This window comes from Girardinichthys multiradiatus, chromosome X, assembly GCF_021462225.1.
Source record: "Girardinichthys multiradiatus isolate DD_20200921_A chromosome X, DD_fGirMul_XY1, whole genome shotgun sequence".
Classification (NCBI taxonomy): Eukaryota; Metazoa; Chordata; class Actinopteri; order Cyprinodontiformes; family Goodeidae; genus Girardinichthys; species Girardinichthys multiradiatus.
Genome location: NC_061817.1, coordinates 9,987,363 through 10,008,550, shown reverse-complemented (window position 1 = coordinate 10,008,550; position 21,188 = coordinate 9,987,363). Strand labels below are relative to the sequence as shown.

The window sequence follows — 21,188 nt, the reverse complement described above, 5'->3', positions numbered from 1 at the left end:
AAAAAAGTAGGTACCAGTACTGAAAAAAACAGTAATAGAAATGCTGGCAACGTGAGCTGAGTGGAGCCTAGTCGGGTTAAATCAAGCCGGTGGAAAAGGGGCATATAGGGAGCTTTAAAGTTTACCCAAAATTATCTTCCATTTACATCTCTGACTCACTTCCAATAGAGCGTCTTTGTAGGACATGAAGAAGAGCTATGCTCTTGTCTAGTTCACCACAACGTAGCTCAACGTTTGCAGAAAACACGCTCTTCTGTATGTTTTTGTGGATAAAACTGCAAACAGAATTAACCAAGTGATTAACACAATCAAGCCTCAACTTTCTGAAGCGGGACCTGTGCATTTTGTATTGATGACATTTCTTTTTGATGTTGATTTTTGTGTTTTATTAAGTCTGAAGTTTTTTTTTTTTTACAATGTAGCCTATGTCTTTTAAAACTGCCTTAAAGTCTACATGTTTCTGTAAGGTTATTTCTTATGTCATGAATGTTTCTATAATAAACTAGCTGAAGCTGTGTTTCATGCTACAAAAAGATTAATAATGCTCAAATCTATGAAAGTCCCACATGTTTTACTGTTGAATGTTTTGACTTGTGATTTCAAGTAGAACAGACATACTTTGAGTAATTACTCAGTCACAAAGTTTATAAGGTATCTTAATCATTTAACACAGTTTAATTACAAACAGTGATACATTTAGTTCTTAGTTCAGATGCCTTACAGCTAAGAAACCCCAAATTCAGTTTCTCAAGTGTAGCTAAACCACGAATCAACTTTTTTTGCACATAAACTGTATAAAGTTGGCCTTAAGAGTGCTATCTTTATGTTACTGTGCAAATTTAGATTTGTTTTGTGTAAACTTAATTATGCCATATTTGGCCTAAAACTGTCTTAGTGCTGCTGTATTTGGGTTGAAGGCTGGCTACTGCAGTTAAATTTACTGTTGGTTACAAACAGTACACCTTGGTACATGTCTACGTCGCAGCTCCATGTTCAGGTATAAAACCAATTGCGAGCATTAATTCGTTTTTTAGGTTATCAATTTATTACCTATTAGTTAGCATATCGTTTGAATTTAGGTACTTAGATTTTTTAGTTATATCAGATTAGCTTTACTGTTGGTGTTTTGTAAATTTATAGAATAGGTTGGATCGCTGATTCAGCGGCTTGAGCCAGTGGCTCAAACTGATCAGACTCAGGCCCGCTGGGCTCCACAAAGCCTTCCTCAACCTCCAGTGACTTCCCTCAGGGCATCCCTCTCCATGTTTCAAAATCACATTAAAGAGTAGCTAAATCCCAAATCAACTTTTTTTTTTTTTTTTTTTTGCACACACCCCCGCTTAAACCCCTCCACTCATCCCCACACTTGGCCGTGCGGCAAAATTTGTTTGGGGGCAGGTTATGCTTTTATATCATCTTTAGTTCCAGTTTAAAGAAACCCAGGCTGCTTTTATAGAAACCTGCAGTTCTTTTATCTTACCATTTCCTGGCACATGTTTTCCTTCCACTCAACTTTAGTATACTTGGATACAACACTGGGAACAGCCAGCTTCTTCACTCATTATGTGTTGGGGCTGTCAATAATGAATGTGTGTGGAACCACAAGACCATAACATTTATGAAGAAAAGATCCTTTGTATTTGTATGGTGTACCATTGCAATTTTGGGGGGATTTGAATTTTATGTTTTACTAACTATAAACATAAGCATATATAAATACTTGAAATATATCAATATGAATCTATAAAAAGTTAGTTTAACTTGTTGAACTGGCTTACTGATGATTGCAAATAAACTTTTTGACGACTTTCTAATTCAGAAGTATGTGGATATGTTTCTGTATCCTGTTAGCGTGGATGGATGCATATAACCCTAGTTTGAAGCTGCAGCGTTCACCAACCACGTGCTGTGCTGTCAGCTGACGTCACTGTCACGCTTCCCAGCAGCAAATCTGTGCTGCAAGCTGCGCAGCCGCCCTGCGCATTCGCCAGCTGAGCTGAGGTGGATGGCGCAGCCATTTCTCTGCCCCTCGGAAAACAAAACATGCACGGAGTTGCCTTGTCCAGCCGCTCACGCAGCTAAGCGGGACGTGCATTAACCCAACGCCGTGGCCGCGTGACTTCAGGCTTAACCGTGCATCACTGATCAACAACCGCGATCTCCAAACTTTCTCCCCCGTCAAACGCCTGCGCAGACAAAACGCGCGCAGATTTTTATTTTTTGCTGCAGCAGCCATGGAGGCGAACTTGCACGGAGGCGGCGCCGACGTCGCAGCGATGCATGTGAAAACCGAAGCCGGGGATGAAAGCTCATCTGCTCTAGGTTTGGGCAGTCAGGAGTCGCCTGCGCCCTGCGGAGAAGCCGCATGCAGAGCGGGAGGAGGAGGAGTGCAACAAACTGCGGAGGAACTGACTGACACGGAGCTGCAGGGCAACACCTCAGCTCCCTCCGTTCTGTTGTGTAAGCACACAGATGAGTCCATTAATGGCCATATAGATCTGTCTGTTTTCACTAAAGCTTACATATCATTTAAAATGTATTCTAGATTTCATTTCCTATTTAATTCCCATATTAAAAACACATAAATGCACTGCTTCAAGACGTGTAATGCAATTTATTTGATCTGCTTTGGGCTCAGATCCTGTGAGCACAGATCGGTTCTTCACATCTTCTGCTGATGGAAAAACTTACCTGAAGATTGCCCCAGGTGAGTAAACGGACCATTGGGCTAATGTTTGGAAGTGCTGACTGTTTGAACTTTTGCAGAGAAATTCATGTTTGTAATCTAATTATATACTGCACATTACTACATTGTACATGCACAGAATATGCAAATGTACATCTTTTTGATTAAACTATGAAATTAATGTCATCTACAGTACCTCGCAAAAGCATCCATGCCAGTTTTTCACATTTTGTCATGTGACAACCAGAAATTTGAAAGTATCTTCTTGCCAGTTTCTGTGATTGATCAATACAAAGTATTGCATAATTGTGAATGGAAAAAAATGATACACAGCTCAAAAAATAAAGGGAACACTTAACACAATATAACTCCAAGTAAATCAAACTTGTGTGAAATCAAACTGTCCACTTAGGAAGCAACACTGATTGATAATCAATTTCACTGCTGTTGTGTAAATGAAATAGACAACAGGGGGAAATCTTTGGCGATTAGCAAGACACACTCAATAAAGGAGTGGTTCTGCAGGTGGGGACCACAGACCACTTCTCAGTACCGATGCTTTCTGGCTGATATTTTGGTCTCTTTTGAATGTTGGTGGTGCTTTCACACTCGTGGTAGCATGAGACGGACTCTACAACCCACACAAGTGGCTCAGGTAGTGCAGCTCATCCAGGATGGCACATCAATGTGAGCTGTGGCAAGAAGGTTTGCTGTGTCTGTCAGCGTTGTGTCCAGAGCCTGGAGGCGCTACCAGGAGACAGGCCAGTACACCAGGAGACGTGGAGGAGGCCGTAGGAGGGCAACAATCCAGCAGCAGGACCGCTACCTCCACCTTTGTGCAAGGAGGAACAGGAGGAGCACTGCCAGAGCCCTGCAAAATGACCTCCAGCAGGCCACAAATGTACATGTGTCTGCACAAACGGTTAGAAACCGACTCCATGAGGATGGTATGAGGGCCCAACGTCCACAAATGGGGGTTGGGCTCACAGCCCGTTCCCCAGACCTGAATGAGATTGAGCACATCTGGGACATCATGTCTCACTCCATCCACCAACTTCACGTTGCACCACAGACTGTCCAGGAGTTGGTGGATGCTTTAGTCCAGGTCTAGGAGGAGATCCCTCAGGAGACCATCCACCGTCTCATCAGGAGCATGCCCAGGCGTTGTAGGGAGGTCATACAGACACGTGGAGGTCACACACAATACTGAGCCTCATTTAGACTTGTTTTAAGGACATTACATCAAAGTTGGATCAGCCTGTCGTGTGTTTTTCCACTTTAATTTTGTGTGTGACTCCAAATCCAGGCCTCCATTGGTTAATAAATTTGATTCCCATTGATATATTTTTTGTGGGATTTTGTTGTCGGCATTTTCAACTTTGTACAGAACAAAGTATTCAATGAGAATATTTCATTCATTCAGATCTAGGATGTGTTATTTGAATGTTCCCTTTATTTTTTGAGCAGTTTATAATTTTTACTTTTCTTTTCTTGATACCCCTAAATTAACTCTTATTTGAAGAGGCTGCTGAGATCTGTATCTCACATGGTAGACGCAGGAATTTAGTCCAGTGAGTTGTTATTAGCACACGTTATAATTGGTATTAGTTGGCAGTGCGAGGTTGCAAGACGTTTGGTAAAAGGGTGATGGACGCCACAGCTTGGAGGAAAAATCTGCTTCTCAGTCAGTTTGTGTGGGATTTTATTGTTCTGTAAAATTTCCCTGATGGTGCAGGTTAAAATAGAAGATGGCCAAGGTGGGATGTGTCTAAAATAAGGATCCTGACATAAGCGTGAGACACTATATGTGGCTGCAAACTAACAGTGAAAACACTATTCCCTAAGTGAACCATGGTGGTGGCAGGATCATGCTGTGGGTGTGTGTTTCTTCAGCAGGGAGAGGGAGGCTTGTCACACTGATGGGAAGATGAACATAGCTTAAACCCGTCAGTCCTGGAAGATAGGCTGCAAAAGACTTGAGACTGGGTTTGTGTTCCTAAAGGACAGCAGCACTACACATACAGCCAGAGCTACAAATAATGTCAAAGCATATTCATGTGTAAAAATGGTCTAGTCAAAGTCCATACCTAAATGCAATTGAAAATTGCTGGCAAGATTTACATGTCCCCCTAAGACACTCTCCATCCAGTATTTTTAATTGTAAATGGTTTTGAAAAGCATGTATTGTTTTCCTTCTACTTCATAATTATTTACAACTTTGTGTTAGAATATCACATAAATCCATCTATTGTCTATACCTGCTTGTCCGTGCAGGGTTGCAGGGGAGCTGGTGCCTATCTCCAGCGGTCTATGGGCGAGAGGTGGGGTACACCCTGGACAGATTGTCAGAACATCACTGGGTAACAGATATTTCACAAGACAATTGTTCAAGTGGTAATTTCCAAGATTTAAATTCAGATTTCTTAAAGCTTTCTGTAATTATTTTAAACACACATTTTTAGGGATGTCATGGAAGTAACAAATTTGATTTATTTAGCCCTATAAAACTCCATGTATGTGAAGAAACAACTATGATGAGAAAAGCACTAAGATAAGTGACCCCACAAAAAAAAAAAAACCCTAATCAAAGTCACCTTTGTCCTGCCCCAGCTGCAGTGCTGCCACCTGCTCCCTCAGACAAGACGCTGTCCTCTGGCTCGGATTTCTCCTCCAAAGCTGTCCTGTGTCTGATAGAGGCCGTTGGCCGCCGCTGGGGTCTCTACGAGACTCGGGAGCGCTCCCAGCTCTTCCAGAGCGTCCAGGAAGAGATGTCCTCAAAAGGCCACGTCCTTCCTGTCGAAAAAATCCGCCGCAAGTGGAACAACCTTATTGTCACATATAAGAGGGTCAAGGACCGCAGCCGGGAGACAGGACATGCCAAAACGTCCTGGGAATTCTTTGATGTAAGTCAAGAAACAGGAAACATGCAGACAAATGTCTCTGTCATGTATTGTTATATATGAAACATATAAAGTAAATCATCAGTTTATCAAAAGTAAAAGTCATCATTTTAGGAAAAAAAAATCTACTGTTGTAAAACTGGACTGACCCAAACCTTCCAAAAGCACCAAATATAGGAACTGTTTATTGACATTTTTAATGAATTTAGATTTAAAAAAAGTGCTTGTGCATCCACTGTTCTGTGGACCTCTTTTGATGATTTCTTTCTTTTCTCACTTTGCAACTAGAGGCAGTGTTGTAAAAATGTGTGGCTATTGCACATGAATGTACTGCTATTATCTGGTCGAAGAGGTTTTCCTTTAGGACAAATGTAGGTGACCACAAAGCTGAGCCTCTAAAAAAATAAAAATAAAAGTCAGTGCTAAATGTTGTACTTAAATGACCTTTACACTTGTGAGAGATCCACAAGGAAAATTGTCCTCATGGAATTCAATGCTAGACTTTAACCGGATTTCTGCAAGGACTGGTTCCAGGGCTCGTGTGCAGTAAAGAAATGTTTGACACTTTTAAGTATTTGTTTAGGTCTAAATAAGTTTGTAAAATTATTTGTATTACCAGACCCATGCCATTGTTCTAAATGATCCATCCATCCATCCACTTACCTGTTGGTTCATTGTCCGTCTATCTGTATCCAGCCATTGTCAGCTGTTCCCTCCAATCAGCCGGTACTTTTTGCATGCTCCCTCTTTAATGCCAGGTCACTGTAGAAATATATGTCATAAAGTCCCAGTGAACCTTTGCATCAATATTAAAATATAAAAGGACCGAGAACTCTGAGAATTGTGTGGAAAAGTATGACATTTTGAAAAATGTGCAGCCTCAGTGTTTATGTATCTCTCCTAATGTCTGTAAAATACCTTTAAATATTTTCAAAAGCAAAACTCAAGGCAATATCTTCCATTTTTACATTGATCTAAGTTGAGTTAAACTAGTGAATTTTACATGGTAAGATAATACTTAGATATTTAACTGCCTAGCTTCTTATCTTGGTGGCATAAGTAACTATTGTTTGTGGTCTGCTTTTTCTCTCTGTAGCTCATGGATGCCACACTCTGTGATACTATTGGCTCACAGATCATTAGTAACAAAAGGAACAAAGGTAGCAGTACAGCTTCTTCACTGGCCATTCCTCCAACAAAAATCGCTGCAAAACCAGCGCAGCTTCCACTATCAACCACCATCATCCGCCCTAATGGTGACTTTGCTGCAACCAGTTGTTTGGATACCGCTGGTCTAGTAGGTGCCACCAGCCAAATCATGAGTGGCACTGCTGCCAGTTCCTCACAGAGCGCAGCAACTGTTACCCTTGTAAATGCTCCAGAGGTCAAGCCTGTTATTGTCCTTAATGGTGACATTGTTACTACTAGCATTCAGCCGGCGACCATTGTACCGTCTCCATCTTTTATCTCTTCTCCATGTTTTACTGAAACAGCCTCCGCATCATCCTCGTTTGGCTCAACCAGCAGCACAGACTTGGGCACATCGGTATACAAACCCCGAAAAGCTCCATCCTTCACATCTGGCGTCACACCGTTCTGCCTCAGTACTACACCACTTAGCCACACTCAGAACATCATTGGCCTCTCCTCATTCCCCCTAACAACTTCCTGTCACACCGCTTCCAGTGCTGCTTCGCTATCTGCCTCTGGGATGGCAGGATCGGAAGGGCAGAACCAGAAAGGAAACAAGGAGCAAAGCAGCATCGGGTTGGTCCAGGAGATCCTGAAACGGCAGGAAGAGCAGGGCTACCTGGATCGAGTGGCTCGGAGCAGGGTGGAGGCCAGAGAGAAGAGGCGTGAGAGGAGGGAGGTGCGGATGTCAGAGTCCCTCGGAAGGATAGCCACAGCCTTAGAGCTGCTCTCCTCCAAGCAGGACACGGTCATTGCGCTCCTGCAGAGACTGGCCGATCGGAAATGATGTGCATTACGGCAGAACATTTTGATCCTAGTTTGAAATCATGCTTAATAAAGAGTTCTCCTTCCATATTTTGAGCGAGCCAATTGTCCTAAACAGGTTTCACTTTGCAAAAAAAAAGATCTTTGTTCACTTTATATAGAAGTGTCATGTGCTTAAAATTTCAGTTTGTTGCACTTACACTTGCAGTGAAAGGTTTACATACACTCACCATCAACGAATTCATTCTGAGCCTTTAAGGATGCATTTGAACCCCATTATAATATTTGGATAAATACAGTACGTCCATTTAGTAAGTTAAACCTTCATCATACACTTTTTGAAGTCATCAGCAATCTTCTGGTATAATTCTGGTTGGGTATTTGACCACTCTTCTTAGCAGAGTTGGTAGAGTTTGTTTAAACTGTTTTGTTTCCTAGGATGGACCTTTAAGCGTACTCATTTACAATGAGTGTTAGGGCTAAGTGAGTAACCATCTCACAAACCTGATTTATCTATTCCAGGACCAGTTTTGATTTGTGTGTCACAACCATTTAATCCCAACTGTCAATAAACAGAGAAAATGCATTTGGTTTGGCTATTCAGGAACAGTCCTGGAGTTCCCAAAGCACAAGCTTGCCATGAACTAGAAACTGCTGGTTGACCACTGTGGCTGTCCACATTGTATCAGGTTTTACATCTTCATGGGATGGGAGAGACCGACCCAGAAAAGGTCCCTGCTGTTAAATGGACACCTTCAAGCCCCATTGAAATATCCACCTGCCCTAAGGGAAAAGCCAAATGACTTCTACAGAATTGTTTGATGATCAGAGGTGACAATGGTTAAGCTGTTTGACAAAAGTGTCAGGAGGAGTCATGGTGAAGCGTTCAAACCTAAGAATCCTGTACCGTCAGGCATGGTGGTAGCAGCATCATGCCGAGGGTCTGTTTAGATTCCAGTTGTGGAAAATGGTTAAAACTTGGACACAGTTGGGTGTTCCATCAGGACAATGATCCCAACACATCAATAACAAATGTTAAGCTAATGGACTGGCATTGAATTTAACCAACAGAAGATTATTGATAGTTGCAGAAAGTGGATAGTTTCTCTGCATCTTGCTGAGGGACATGTATTAGAGATGCAGTATATATTTAAGATTGTATGTATAGTTTTTACTCAATGTGGATTAGAGAAAAAATGCAATAAATTCCAACTTCTGACAGATCTTTGATGTTTGCTGTGTGATCATTCCACCCAAAAAGAACAGCTCATATCCATGTTTAAAGCCATAGTTAATGATCAAGTCCATCCTTCTTTCCCTCAGGTCTTCCATCATGATGTCCTCTCTTCGTTCCCTCCTTTTTCCTTCAAATTTTCCTTGTGCCAGTACGTCTCTCTTTGTGTCTCTTACTCCTTGCTTCTGTCTATGCTTTCTTTTTCCACTCCTGTCTCTGTGTCCTTCCTTCTTCCATCCTATTTGTCCTTGTATCCTTCCTTCCACTTGTTCCAGCCTTCTTTCCTTCTGTCCTTTTTTGTTTCCTCTCTTGTGTCCTTCCTTCTTTGTGCCCTTGCTCCATTCCTTATGTCCGCCCTTTTTTTTGTCCTTCCTTTTGGTTTCTACTGTTACCATACGCAGACCCTGCCTGCTGATTTTAAAGTAAATATAAAAGACTGAGATATCTGGAAAGTTGAGTCTTGAAAACCTAAAGGAAAAATGTGTAGGAACCCTGTAGAAGTGAACAGGTAATACAAATCTGTCCCTGTAATCTGAAGTTAAAGCAAAAATTGCTCTTTTTTTTTATAAAGTAAATTACACAAGCACTTAATCATGCTACATTTGACGTCGTTGTAATTAAACTTGCGGCCATGGCACCGAAATAGAGGTTAATAGTTGGGAGAGTTAGAACTGTTGCAGAGATGTAGGTACTATAAAACCCCCACTAGATGGCGCCAGATCGCTGCTATTTACAGAACTGGATTATTCAGCCCACGTTTCACAGGGTAAGTTTTAAGCGGCCGTCAGTTGGGTAATGTCCAACAACGCCTCTCCTCATCTATTTGCTAAAGTTTCACTTTCCTTCCTCCTCTATAAACTTGGCGTAGAAGTCTGCAACTATTTTCCTATCCAGAACTGTTTCTGCCATGAACGCTGACAGCAACCCTGATGCGAAACAAACTGCAGGTAAATATGAAATATGAAGTTTCATACTTCTGCGTTTAGTTTACATGGAGCCGCTTTGGCCACAACACACTTCAACTAATCAGAAGTTGGTTTTCTTTAATCAGATTTTGTTGTAAAAAACAAACTGAAACTATCTTGGGAGCATGGAGATAGGGCTAATGTTTCAGATCCAAACTGATAAAACTACCGCTAGCGGTCCTCAGAGGAAATATTTACATGGAAGGAAATTATTTATCTGCAAGGTACATTTTGCTTTAATTTAGAGCTAATCAGCCCAAAGAACCAAAAAGATTTACAACATCTTGGTTTAAAATATATTAGTAATAAAGGGGAAGTACAGTGGAAAAAACTTCTAACCTTTAACCTTTGACCCATTTAAAACAGACTACAATGAAACTTTAAAGTGGGATCTGAATAACCTCAGACCCAACTCACCCATAATCTTGAGTTAAGTCCAAAATTATTCATACTGGTGGTAGATAATGATGTAAACTTCTTTTCTTGCCACTCAAAATAAAAAAAAATTACATAACTAATTTTGAAAACAAAACAGTTTTATGTATAAATGTTATGTAATGGCCAAACTATGGCCTACACAATCATGGAGAAGACTGACAACCTGACAGATGTCCAGAAGACAATAATTGACACCCTCCACAAGGAGGGTTAGCCACCAAAAGCCATTGGTAAAGGGGAAAACCTGGTCTGATCCGGAGAGACGGCATCCATCCCACTTTGGATGGAGCAGCTCTTCTTTCTAGGAATCTGGCCGAATTTATTAGTTCTCCAAAACTCTGACAACCCAGGGTTCAGACCAGGAAGCAGGGTCGTAGTTTAATACTCCTCTCTGCAGCTTCTGTACTGCTACCCACCCATTACCCTATTAAGACAGTGTCTCGCCCATGGCCAAAATTGAATAGGTTAAAAAATAATCTAAAAGGAGGAAATCAGGAAAATCTAATGAAAATAAACACAACTCAGACTGAAAAGAAAAATAAAACAATTAAACGTGGCTTACTGAACATAAGATCTCTCTCTTCAAAGACATTGCTAGTTAGTGACCTGATTTGTGACAATCAGATTGATTTATTTTGCCTCACAGAAACCTGGCTGCAGCAAGAGGATTATGTTACTATAAATGAGTCAACTCCAACTAATTATTTAAATTTTCACATTTCTCGAATTACTGGGCGAGGAGAAGGAGTAGCAACCATCTTTCAGTCCGATTTATTGATTAGTCCCAGACCAATCAATAGCTACAACTCTTTTGAATATTTAATGCTTAGTTTTCCTCATCCAAATTGCAAAGCACTAAAACCACTTCTGTTTGTTTTGTACCGTCCACCAGGCCCTTACTCTCAATTTTTAGATCAGTTTTCAGACCTTTTATCTGATTTAGTGTTAAATACAGATAAAGTTATTATAGTGGGGGATTTTAACATTCATGTTGACACTGAAAGTGATAGCTTAAATGTAGCCTTTAATGCTATCTTAGACTCAATTGGCTTTGCTCAAAACATTAACAAACCTACCCACCTTTGTCTTCATTCTCTGGACCTTGTGCTGACATATGGCACTGAGTGTAAAGACATAACAATATTCTCTCATAACCCTATCCTGTGTGACCATTTCTTAATAACCTTTGAGTTTAATTTAACCGAGTACTCCACACCTAAAAGAAAATTTCATTATAGTAGATCATTATCAGGCGATGCTGTAACAACCTTTAAAGAATCTGTTCCACTTTTAATTTCCTCATTATCACAGAAAATCACAGTGGAGGGCAATAATTCTGTTTCTGCCCCTTCACAAATTGATTCTTTTGTTCATAGTGTTTCTTCATCATTGCGTGATGCATTAGACAATGCAGCCCCCTTGAAAAAGAAGGTAATCACTAATAGGAGGCTAGCTCCTTGGTTTAATTCAGAGCTGCGTACTATAAAGCACAATGTTAGAAAATTGGAGAGAAAATGGCACTCTACACACCTAGAGGATTCCTACTTAAACTGGAAAAATTGCCTACTGTTATGTATAAAAAGACACTTCGCCAAGCTAGAACAGCTTATTTCTCATCATTAATAGAAGAGAACAAGAATAATCCTAGGTTTCTCTTTAGTACAGTTGCTAAACTTACACAGAGTCATAGCTCTGTTGAGCCATCCATTCCCTTAGCAGCTATGACTTTATGGGATTCTTCTTAAATAAAATTGATTCTATTAAAAAGATCTTTGACATACTCCCGAAGATGATTACTTCATCCTCAGCAAGTGAGACAACATTGGAAATAACTGCAGAACCTGATTTGTGTTTGGACTGTTTTGATCCTGTGAAGCTTCCTGAGTTATCAGAAATATTAGCTTCATCTAAACCTTCAACTTGTATGTTAGACCCAATCCCAACCAAATTATTTAAGATAGTGTTCCCTCTGATTACCAGCCCCATTTTAGATATGATTAATCTATCTTTAGTAAATGCACATGTACCACAGGCTTTTAAGTTAGCTGTAATTAAACCTTTACTTAAGAAACCTTCGTTTGATCGAGATGACTTGAAAAATTACAGACCTATATCCAAGATAATATAATATATATATATTATCTAAAATTCTTGAGTAAATAGTTGCTAATCAAATGTGTGAGCATTTACACAGCAATGACCTGTTTGAAGAGTTTCAGTCAGGCTTCAGAGCTCATCATAGCACTGAAACAGCTCTGCTGAAAGTCACTAATGATATTCTTATGTCTTCAGATAATGGACTTGTGTCTGTTCTGGTTCTGTTAGATCTCAGTGCTGCATTTGATACAGTCGACCATAATATTCTCTTAGAAAGGCTGGAATATGCTGTAGGGATCAGGGGAACAGCGCTAGGCTGGTTTAAATCTTATATGTCTGACAAATTCCAGTTTGTTCATGTAAATGATAAATCATCTTTAAACTCCAGGGTAAATTGTGGAGTACCACAGGGTTCAGTACTTGGGCCAATTCTCTTTACTATATATATGCTTCCTCGTACTCGTACTCGTCGTCTTCCGCTTATCCGGGTCGCGGGGGTAGCAGACTCAGCAGAGACGCCCAGACGTCCCTCTCTTCAGACACGTCCTCCAGTTCCTCCAGGGGGAGCCCAAGGCGTTCCCAGGCCAGCCGAGAGACATAGTCCCTCCAGCGTGTCCTGGGCCGTCCCCTGTGCCTCCTCCCGGTGGGAGGTGCCTGGAACACCTCCCGAGGAAGGCGTCCAGGAGGCATCCGGTATACAGGTCCTTCTCAAAATATTAGCATATTGTGATAAAGTTCATTATTTTCCATAATGTCATGATGATAATTTAACATTAATATATTTTAGATTCATTGCACACTAACTGAAATATTTCAGGTCTTTTATTGTCTTAATACAAATGATTTTGGCATACAGCTCATGAAAACCCAAAATTCCTATCTCACAAAATTAGCATATTTCATCTGACCAACAAAAGAAAAGTGTTTTTAATACAAAAAACGTCAACCTTCAAATAATCATGTACAGTTATGCACTCAATACTTGGTCGGGAATCCTTTTGCAGAAATGACTGCTTCAATGCGGCGTGGCATGGAGGTAATCAGCCTGTGGCACTGCTGAGGTCTTATGGAGGCCCAGGATGCTTCGATAGCGGCCTTTAGCTCATCCAGAGTGTTGGGTCTTGAGTCTCTCAACGTTCTCTTCACAATATCCCACAGATTCCCTATGGGGTTCAGGTCAGGAGAGTTGGCAGGCCAATTGAGCACAGTGATACCATGGTCAGTAAACCATTTACCAGTGGTTTTGGCACTGTGAGCAGGTGCCAGGTCGTGCTGAAAAATGAAATCTTCATCTCCATAAAGCTTTTCAGCAGATGGAAGCATGAAGTGCTCCAAAATCTCCTGATAGCTAGCTGCATTGACCCTGCCCTTGATAAAACACAGTGGACCAACACCAGCAGCTGACACGGCACCCCAGACTATCACTGACTGTGGGTACTTGACACTGGACTTCTGGCATTTCCTTCTCCCCAGTCTTCCTCCAGACTCTGGCACCTTGATTTCCGAATGACATGCAGAATTTGCTTTCATCCGAAAAAAGTACTTTGGACCACTGAGCAACAGTCCAGTGCTGCTTCTCTGTAGCCCAGGTCAGGCGCTTCTGCCGCTGTTTCTGGTTCAAAAGTGGCTTGACCTGGGGAATGCGGCACCTGTAGCCCATTTCCGGCACACGCCTGTGCACGGTGGCTCTGGATGTTTCTACTCCAGACTCAGTCCACTGCTTCCGCAGGTCCCCCAAGGTCTGGAATCAGCCCTTCTCCACAATCTTCCTCAGGGTCCGGTCACCTCTTCTCGTTGTGCAGCGTTTTCTGCCACACTTTTTCCTTCCCACAGACTTCCCACTGAGGTGCCTTGATACAGCACTCTGGGAACAACCTATTCGTTCAGAAATTTCTTTCTGTGTCTTACCCTCTTGCTTGAGGGTGTCAATAGTGGCCTTCTGGACAGCAGTCAGGTCTGCAGTCTTACCCATGATTGGGGTTTTGAGTGATGAACCAGGCTGGTAGTTTTAAAGGCCTCAGGAATCTTTTGCAGGTGTTTAGAGTTAACTCGTTGATTCAGATGATTAGGTTCATAGCTCGTTTAGAGACCCTTTTAATGATATGCTAATTTTGTGAGATAGGAATTTTGGGTTTTCATGAGCTGTATGCCAAAATCATCCGTATTAAGACAATAAAAGACCTGAAATATTTCAGTTAGTGTGCAATGAATCTAAAATATATAAATGTTAAATTTTCATCATGACATTATGGAAAATAATGAACTGTATTACAATATGCTAATATTTTGAGAAGGACCTGTAGATGCCCGAGCCACCTCAACTGGCTCCTCTCGATGTGGAGGAGCAGCGGCTCTACTCCGAGAAATAGTTCGAGAGATTCTCATGCGTGTCAAACTCCAGGAGCCGGGCCCTCATGTCTTTGTGTTTGTGGTCCCTCTAGGACGGTTGACACAGGAGGACGAAGACACCCACAGGCTGATTGAAGCCAAGTTTGGTCCCAGGGTGTGGGACTACACCATCGTGCTGTTCACCCACGGGGATCGTCTGGAGGGAAAAACCATAAATCAAGTCATTTCCGAGAGCGATGACAACCTTCGCAACTTCATTCGCAAGTGCAGTGGTGGCTTCCACGTCTTCAACAACAAAAACCCTGAGGACCAGCTGCAGGTGACGCACTTCCTGGAGAAGATCCAGACGCTGGTGGCCCTTAACGGAGGTGGTCACTACCACACAAAGCTTTATCCCAAACAGGAACAGACAATCAGAGAAAGACAGGAGAACATCCTGGCAGAGAGAAGCAGAGCTATCAACTGCAAGTTGGAAGGCCTCAAGAACAATTACAAAGAAGAGGAGCTCAAGATGAAGATTAGGGAGCTTTGGAGAAAAGAGGATGAGAATGCAAGAAAGGATGCAGAGAAAGAGATTCGCATCAGCATGGTTTTCAGGGTCCTCCTGTTATTGGCACTGATGGCTCTGCTGTTGGGGTGTGTTCTGAAGATTCCAGTAGGATACCAGTTTGCAGGAGCAGTCATTTGGATCGGGATGTTCTTCAAGATCCCCTTGAATTTTCCTAACAAATTACCATGGCCGGCAAAGAAAAACTAGTTTTTTCTATCACAGTTACATCTATAATGTCTTTTTGTGAATTATCCACATCTCTGACAAATGGAAAAGAATGTCATAGTGTTAGTAGTAATTAAAAATTACTTGTATGTTTGTGTTAGTATTGTTTAGTCGTCATCAGGAAGATTAATTCAGTAACCTTTGATGCAACAGTACGTTGATGATGTTTAGAAAGAAATTAACCTTCTTGTTAATGTGAGATCTTTCAACAGTTAAATAAACTGCAGCAGTGTATTTTACTGAGTGTTGTCCTTCCTGCTTATTCATACTAACAATTTACCATGAAGGCAACAGATTATGGCCTCAAATCTTCCTGCCCTTGTAAGTTCGTTGTAGGTAAGACCCTCTTTGTTCAGATTAGGTGGCCTGCAGTTATTAATGCTTAAATAATCTGGTTTTCAGGCAATTGTCATAAAATGTATTAGGAGTTCAGTACTTCCAAAATCAAGTGGCACATCTGGTAAAATGGGTATAATTTCACACTAAATGTTAAAAAAAAACGTTTCATTTAAATACATTTTTCGGTGACTGAAAAAAATCCCTTGGAAAGAATTAGTTTTTACAAACTCCCCAGCACAGTTTCTGGTTCTCCTTTTCTCAGTACTTTCCACTGACCTATTTGCAAATAGGACACTACTTAGTGTGGTCATTTAACATTTCACAAAGTTAGAGCAAACTGTGGTACAGATATGTGATCATTCCTCTGTATCCTGTCTTAATCCACTTTCTATTCAACTCAAAACATGTTCTATTCAAGTTTTCTATAGGTTTAGGTCTGGGGAATGAGACGGGCATGGAAGAAGGTTGAGTTGTATCTTGTGAACCAGTTCTGTGTTGGTTGGCTCTATGTTTATCCTGCTGAACAAACCAATAGGGATCCATTTTGAGTTTACTGGTAGAATGTACAAGATTTTTTATTTAGAGTTTTCTGGTGTTTCAAGGAGGCCATGATGCTTGCATGCTAATAACCTGAAACCTTTAAAGAGAAACTGGCCCATAGCATTACAGATCCTTCCCCATGTACCATACAGCAGGTCCCCAGCAGGGTGTGCAAAGGGCTTTTCCAAATATTCATTCTTTGTTTCCTGCCAAACTAAGTGCCAGTAGATGTTGATGAAAAGATGATATTAAAACAATCTGACTGAATATGGGTCCTTCTTTAGGACCCTCTAATTAGTAATCTGGGATTTACTGTCTCTGCGGAGTGTGAATATGACATAAAACAGAGGGCATTTTTTTTTAAGGGAATGTTAGAGGTAGCATTAACTGTTCCACCAGTAATTTCTGTTATAGGATTTTTTTCACCAGTGAACAAATGCTCAAATTAAAGGTTGGATTTTCCTGAATTTGATTAACTTATCCAGGATTTGAGGTTGCACATTAGGTATTATTTGAGCTCTTGACATGTCAATGAACTGCTCTAGGTGGTACAAAAAAATAAATAAAACCTAGTTGTTATGGTTACGCATCATAACAACTGTCCAAAAGTAATAAGTAAAAGAAAAGTCCATCCCAGTTGCAAAGCACAGAAAACCTTGACAAAAACAAATTCAACCAGAAAAAAACAGGAAGAAAAGTTTAAAAAAGATTAAATCAGAAGTGTTGGGACCCACAGCCATGGATTTCAACATTAAAACTCCAGTACAAACTTTTCTGGAACTTTCTAAATAAATTGCATCTAACCGACTTCCAGCACAACTTCAGAAGGGGAAAGGCGGGTAACAGCGGACTTCCCATGATGCCACTGCCCGTATAAAAACCCCCACCTTTCCAATGGTCCTTTCTCTACCACCCGGACTCCGTGCGAGGCTGACCGGGGAGACAGCGCGCTAATGTCTCTTTGCTGGCAAAAAGACATAACTGTTCAACTGGATCCGAGAGTATCATACGATCATCGATCATATGCACTGAGTTAAGTACAGATGAATTACTGTCTGTGTATCCAGTATTCATTCATGAAAGGGAATAATAATTAAGGTACAAGCCTGGCTTGACTTTCTCTCTCTGAGGCCTGCAGAAGCAAACTGTGTTCCAGAGAAGTCCCCAGTAGAGACGCTGTCTCTACGAAGCCGAGTGGAGCGGTTTTTCCCAGTCTGAAAGGACGACAACAGGAGCCGCATCACCATGGTAACGTGTAGTTTGGTCAGCGGACAGAACGGGCCGCTCAGCCACTGCTGGAAGCTAACCTCAAACTTCGTCGTTGCCCGGACAACTCCTCAGCATGGTTCATACGAGGTTAGGGTTTGGGCATAGTAATAGAGAAAGATTTATGATCTGAACATTTTCCATTTTATGAAGTTTGGTTTTGTTTATGTGAAACTCAGCTATCAACTTGTTTATATTGTACATAGCCCATTAGTCTTCGTTATATTTTAATTCTGCTAGGTAGTTTAGTTGGGTTGTTTTAGCATGGTAAAGAGTTTGTTGATAGAAATATGTTTGACTTTGAGTTGACTTATTTTTGTTAATAAATTCTTGTATTTTAAGAAATTCTGTGAATTCATTCCATGTGTGTGCAGAGTGTATGCTGTTCAATAATGTCAGAGCTTGTCTCACACCTTTCTATTTTGTCCTGATTCCATCGCCTTACTGGGCTGGTATTCACAGGATAACCCTTAACAGACCGAAATATTATTTGATAAAATATTAATATTAAATATTAAATAATATTTTCAGATTCATAGTCACAACGGAAGGAATCTAACAGGACTCCTGGAACAAGCTGCCTTTTGCAAGAACTTTATGGGTTATTGCTGTTTTCATGAGCCCCGAAAGTCCCAAGAGATAATGGATCCACAAATTATATGCAGAGACTAAAAACATGTTTAAATATCTCATAGATTTAGTTAATTCTAACTTCTAATGTTTATTGAAAACAGCTGACCTACAAATCTTAAACTACTTTAAGGCGAAACCTCTGCGTATTTCATAATAAAAATTTCAGACAGTCTTAAACTTACCTAAAAGAAAAGACTTGGTATTCAAAACAAACCATCTATGTCACTTTTTTAACGTTTCATTGTATCATTATTGTGACGCCACGTTATTCACCACTGACAGTATGAGTAAGACTGAAACAAACGACCACATATTCTCACAGTTGTTTTTAAGTCCCACTCATTCTGGTTATTACCCAATCATCCATTCTTCCAAGACGGGGCTCCACGAAGGACTTGACCTGAGAAACGTGGAACGTGGGGTGAATCCTCATGGAGTTGGGTAATCTCAGTCGTACAGCGACAGGGTTGATGATCTTGGAGATTGGGAAAGGTCCAACAAATCGGGATGCCAATTTCCAGGATTCTACCCTTAATCGGAGGTCCTTGGCGGAGAGCCAAACTTTATGCCCCACCTGGTACTTAGGGGCAGGGATCCGTCTCCGGTTGGCCGTTCTTGACTGAACCAGTGACATTCTGATCATCGACCTCCTGGCCTTTCTTCATATTCTTTGGCACTTTAGGGCAGCCGCTTGGGCGGACGGAACATTAGCTTCTCTCTCCTGAACTGAAAACATGGGCGGCTGGAAACCAAACACAACATGAAAAGGGGACAAACCAGTGGCACTTGATTGCATAGAGTTCATGGCGTATTCAACCCAGGGCAAATTTTGTGACCACTTGGTCTATTCACACGATGGCTTTCAAAAGTCTGGCACCATCTGCTTGTCAGAGTCAGTATATATCAGGGAAGACACAGGTGCTTGGCATTCCACAGATTGCACTACACTGCAGCAGCCACCAGGTGCATCTAATCTGCTGATTGCAGCCAGGGAGACAGTGTAGAGCAGACGTGCCAGAATCATAACAGAAAGTTAAATAAAATCCTACCTTACCAGTCACAACAGCCATGTTTTCTTTTGGATGGGTGAGTGACACATTTTTTAACCAACTAGACACCACTAGTTTTGTGGTTTGGCTCTCTCTCAGGGTGTGGGTATTGTCCATCAATTAAATTTAAAATTTTATTTTAAAACTGCCTTTTTTTTCTTTAATAACTTAAATGTTTTTAATTACTGCTGTAGACAGTGCCACATGGGTTGCCATGGTTACGCTTGTTGTTTGTGTTCAAAGATAACTTGTGGGTCTTTTGCTAACACACTATATGTTTATGCTGTAGACTGTATTACACTGCAATATTTAGCATTTTTAACACATCAAAACCCCTTGATCTGTGGCTAAAAGTGTTTAAATTATTTTTTACTTATTAAATAATAGGCTGGGCACACCATGGGAGAAAAATGTGTACAACTAGGAAGCTACCACTTCTTGTTCCCTGTAGCATCACACTGATGGTTGAAAGTAAATCAATAAAATGTATTTAAATCATTTCAAGAGCCTGCTTAGCATTTAAATACAATTTGAGGTTCTGGCCGTGACATTGAAAGCCATTGACTGCAGACTAGTCTCTCCTTTTTATTCTTTTTTTCCCCAGAACCTTATTTGTGTTACCTGATAGCCCAATTTTCACCTTTTTAGAGGACCTTTGTCTCTTTTCTTCAAGGGCCTCTTTAAAAGGGATTTTAATGAGAATTTTGTTGGTTCTGTCTGAGCTACCGCACCCTGCTGTCGGTCAGACGCCTCGGATCTCCCTCGAATTCTTTACCCCCAGAAGCATCACCTCTGCTTGCAATCACTTTCTCTTAAAAGGAATGACTCTCAAACTGTTCTATACTCTGAACACCTTTATTCTAAATAAGGCAGAGGAATGGTTACAGACATCAGCGCTGAGGCTCCCATCCTTAACCCGCTTGGTGATTCAAGTGACGAAACAGCCTCGAAAGAAGGTCACACATGTTTTTTATTTCTGGCATTCCCTGCTAGGGATGTACACTCCCTCAGTGTTTATCAGTAGACTATATGTAACCATTTTGGTGTCTATCTGATAGAGTGTGTAATAGCAGGTGTCCAACCCTGAATCTAAATGTGGCTGCACCAATCTAATTGCTCCTGTTATGTCAAACTGTAGGTCACTGAGGATCATTATCCTTTCCTAAGAAAACTGAAAACATTTACATTCATACTTTATCATTCTGGTGTGTGCGTAAAAGCTCATGTGTAAAGCTCTAAAAGTAATAGTAAGCAAGGTTCTTCTTAACAGTTCTTTCTTTCATCTTCAAAACTGACCCCTTGGCTTTTGTGGTCCACCTCATGGGTCATTCCTGAGAACTTCAGGAGAAAAAACAGGACCATACTGGGGGTGAAATACACATAGACAAACAATCACACATATACAATGTGTAAATGTCAGTTTGATGTGTCATAAATGTGTCATTCCGCTCTTGCTGACACTGCATGTGATGCCATCAGCTCAGTTGTTGCTAAGCTACAGACACAAAACCCCAAAGCTTTTGTGGCAATTTCTGGTGATTTTAACCATGCTTCACGCTCTGCTACACTTCCAACGTTTCAACAGTTTGTCAGCTGCTCTACCAGAGAAAACAAAACATTGGATTTGTTTTATGCAAATGTCAAGGACTCATACATCTCTACAGCAAGACCTCCTCTAGGCAAATCAGATCACGTTCTTGTTTTTCTCTGCTCGAAATATAAGCCCCTTGTTCAGAGGCAACCTGTAATAAAGAGGACTGTGAGAAAATGGTCACAGGAAACTGAAGAAGCTCTGCAAGGTTGCTTTGAGGCTACAGACTGGGACGCACTGTGCCAGCCACATGGAAAGATACATCAATGCCATGACTGAGTGTGTAACCGACTATATAAACGTCTGTGTGGATAACATCATCCCCACCAGAACTGTGAGATGCTTCCCCAATAACAAACCTTGGATCACC

At 41.1% G+C, this 21,188-nt stretch overlaps 2 protein-coding genes across 2 annotated transcripts; both read left to right on the top strand.

Moving 5' to 3' along the window:
* Positions 1–1,947: 1,947 nt before the first annotated feature.
* Positions 1,948–8,766, top strand: LOC124862504. The gene is made up of 4 exons (XM_047356459.1): positions 1,948–2,460; positions 2,639–2,707; positions 5,297–5,589; positions 6,683–8,766. The coding sequence occupies exons 1-4, from the start codon at positions 2,235–2,237 to the stop codon at positions 7,562–7,564; spliced, it is 1,470 nt and encodes a 489-aa protein (XP_047212415.1). The 5' UTR covers positions 1,948–2,234; the 3' UTR covers positions 7,565–8,766.
* A 917-nt stretch (positions 8,767–9,683) lies between these two features.
* LOC124863044 (GTPase IMAP family member 7-like) lies at positions 9,684–15,639 on the top strand. The gene is made up of 2 exons (XM_047357294.1): positions 9,684–9,723; positions 14,625–15,639. Exons 1-2 carry the CDS (start codon positions 9,684–9,686, stop codon positions 15,380–15,382), a joined length of 798 nt encoding a protein of 265 aa, XP_047213250.1. The 3' UTR covers positions 15,383–15,639.
* Positions 15,640–21,188: the final 5,549 nt, after the last annotated feature.

Excerpts from the sequence above, each read along its gene's own strand:
- LOC124862504 (XM_047356459.1), top strand. The coding sequence starts at position 2,235 with ATGGAGGCGAACTTGCACGGAGGCGGCGCCGACGTCGCAGCGATGCAT. Across the intron at positions 2,708-5,296 it reads TTACCTGAAGATTGCCCCAG|CTGCAGTGCTGCCACCTGCT; the intron begins GTGAGTAAACGG and ends GTCCTGCCCCAG. Across the intron at positions 5,590-6,682 it reads CGTCCTGGGAATTCTTTGAT|CTCATGGATGCCACACTCTG; the intron begins GTAAGTCAAGAA and ends TTCTCTCTGTAG.
- LOC124863044 (XM_047357294.1), top strand. The coding sequence starts at position 9,684 with ATGAACGCTGACAGCAACCCTGATGCGAAACAAACTGCAG. Across the intron at positions 9,724-14,624 it reads TGATGCGAAACAAACTGCAG|CGGCTCTACTCCGAGAAATA; the intron begins GTAAATATGAAA and ends GTGGAGGAGCAG.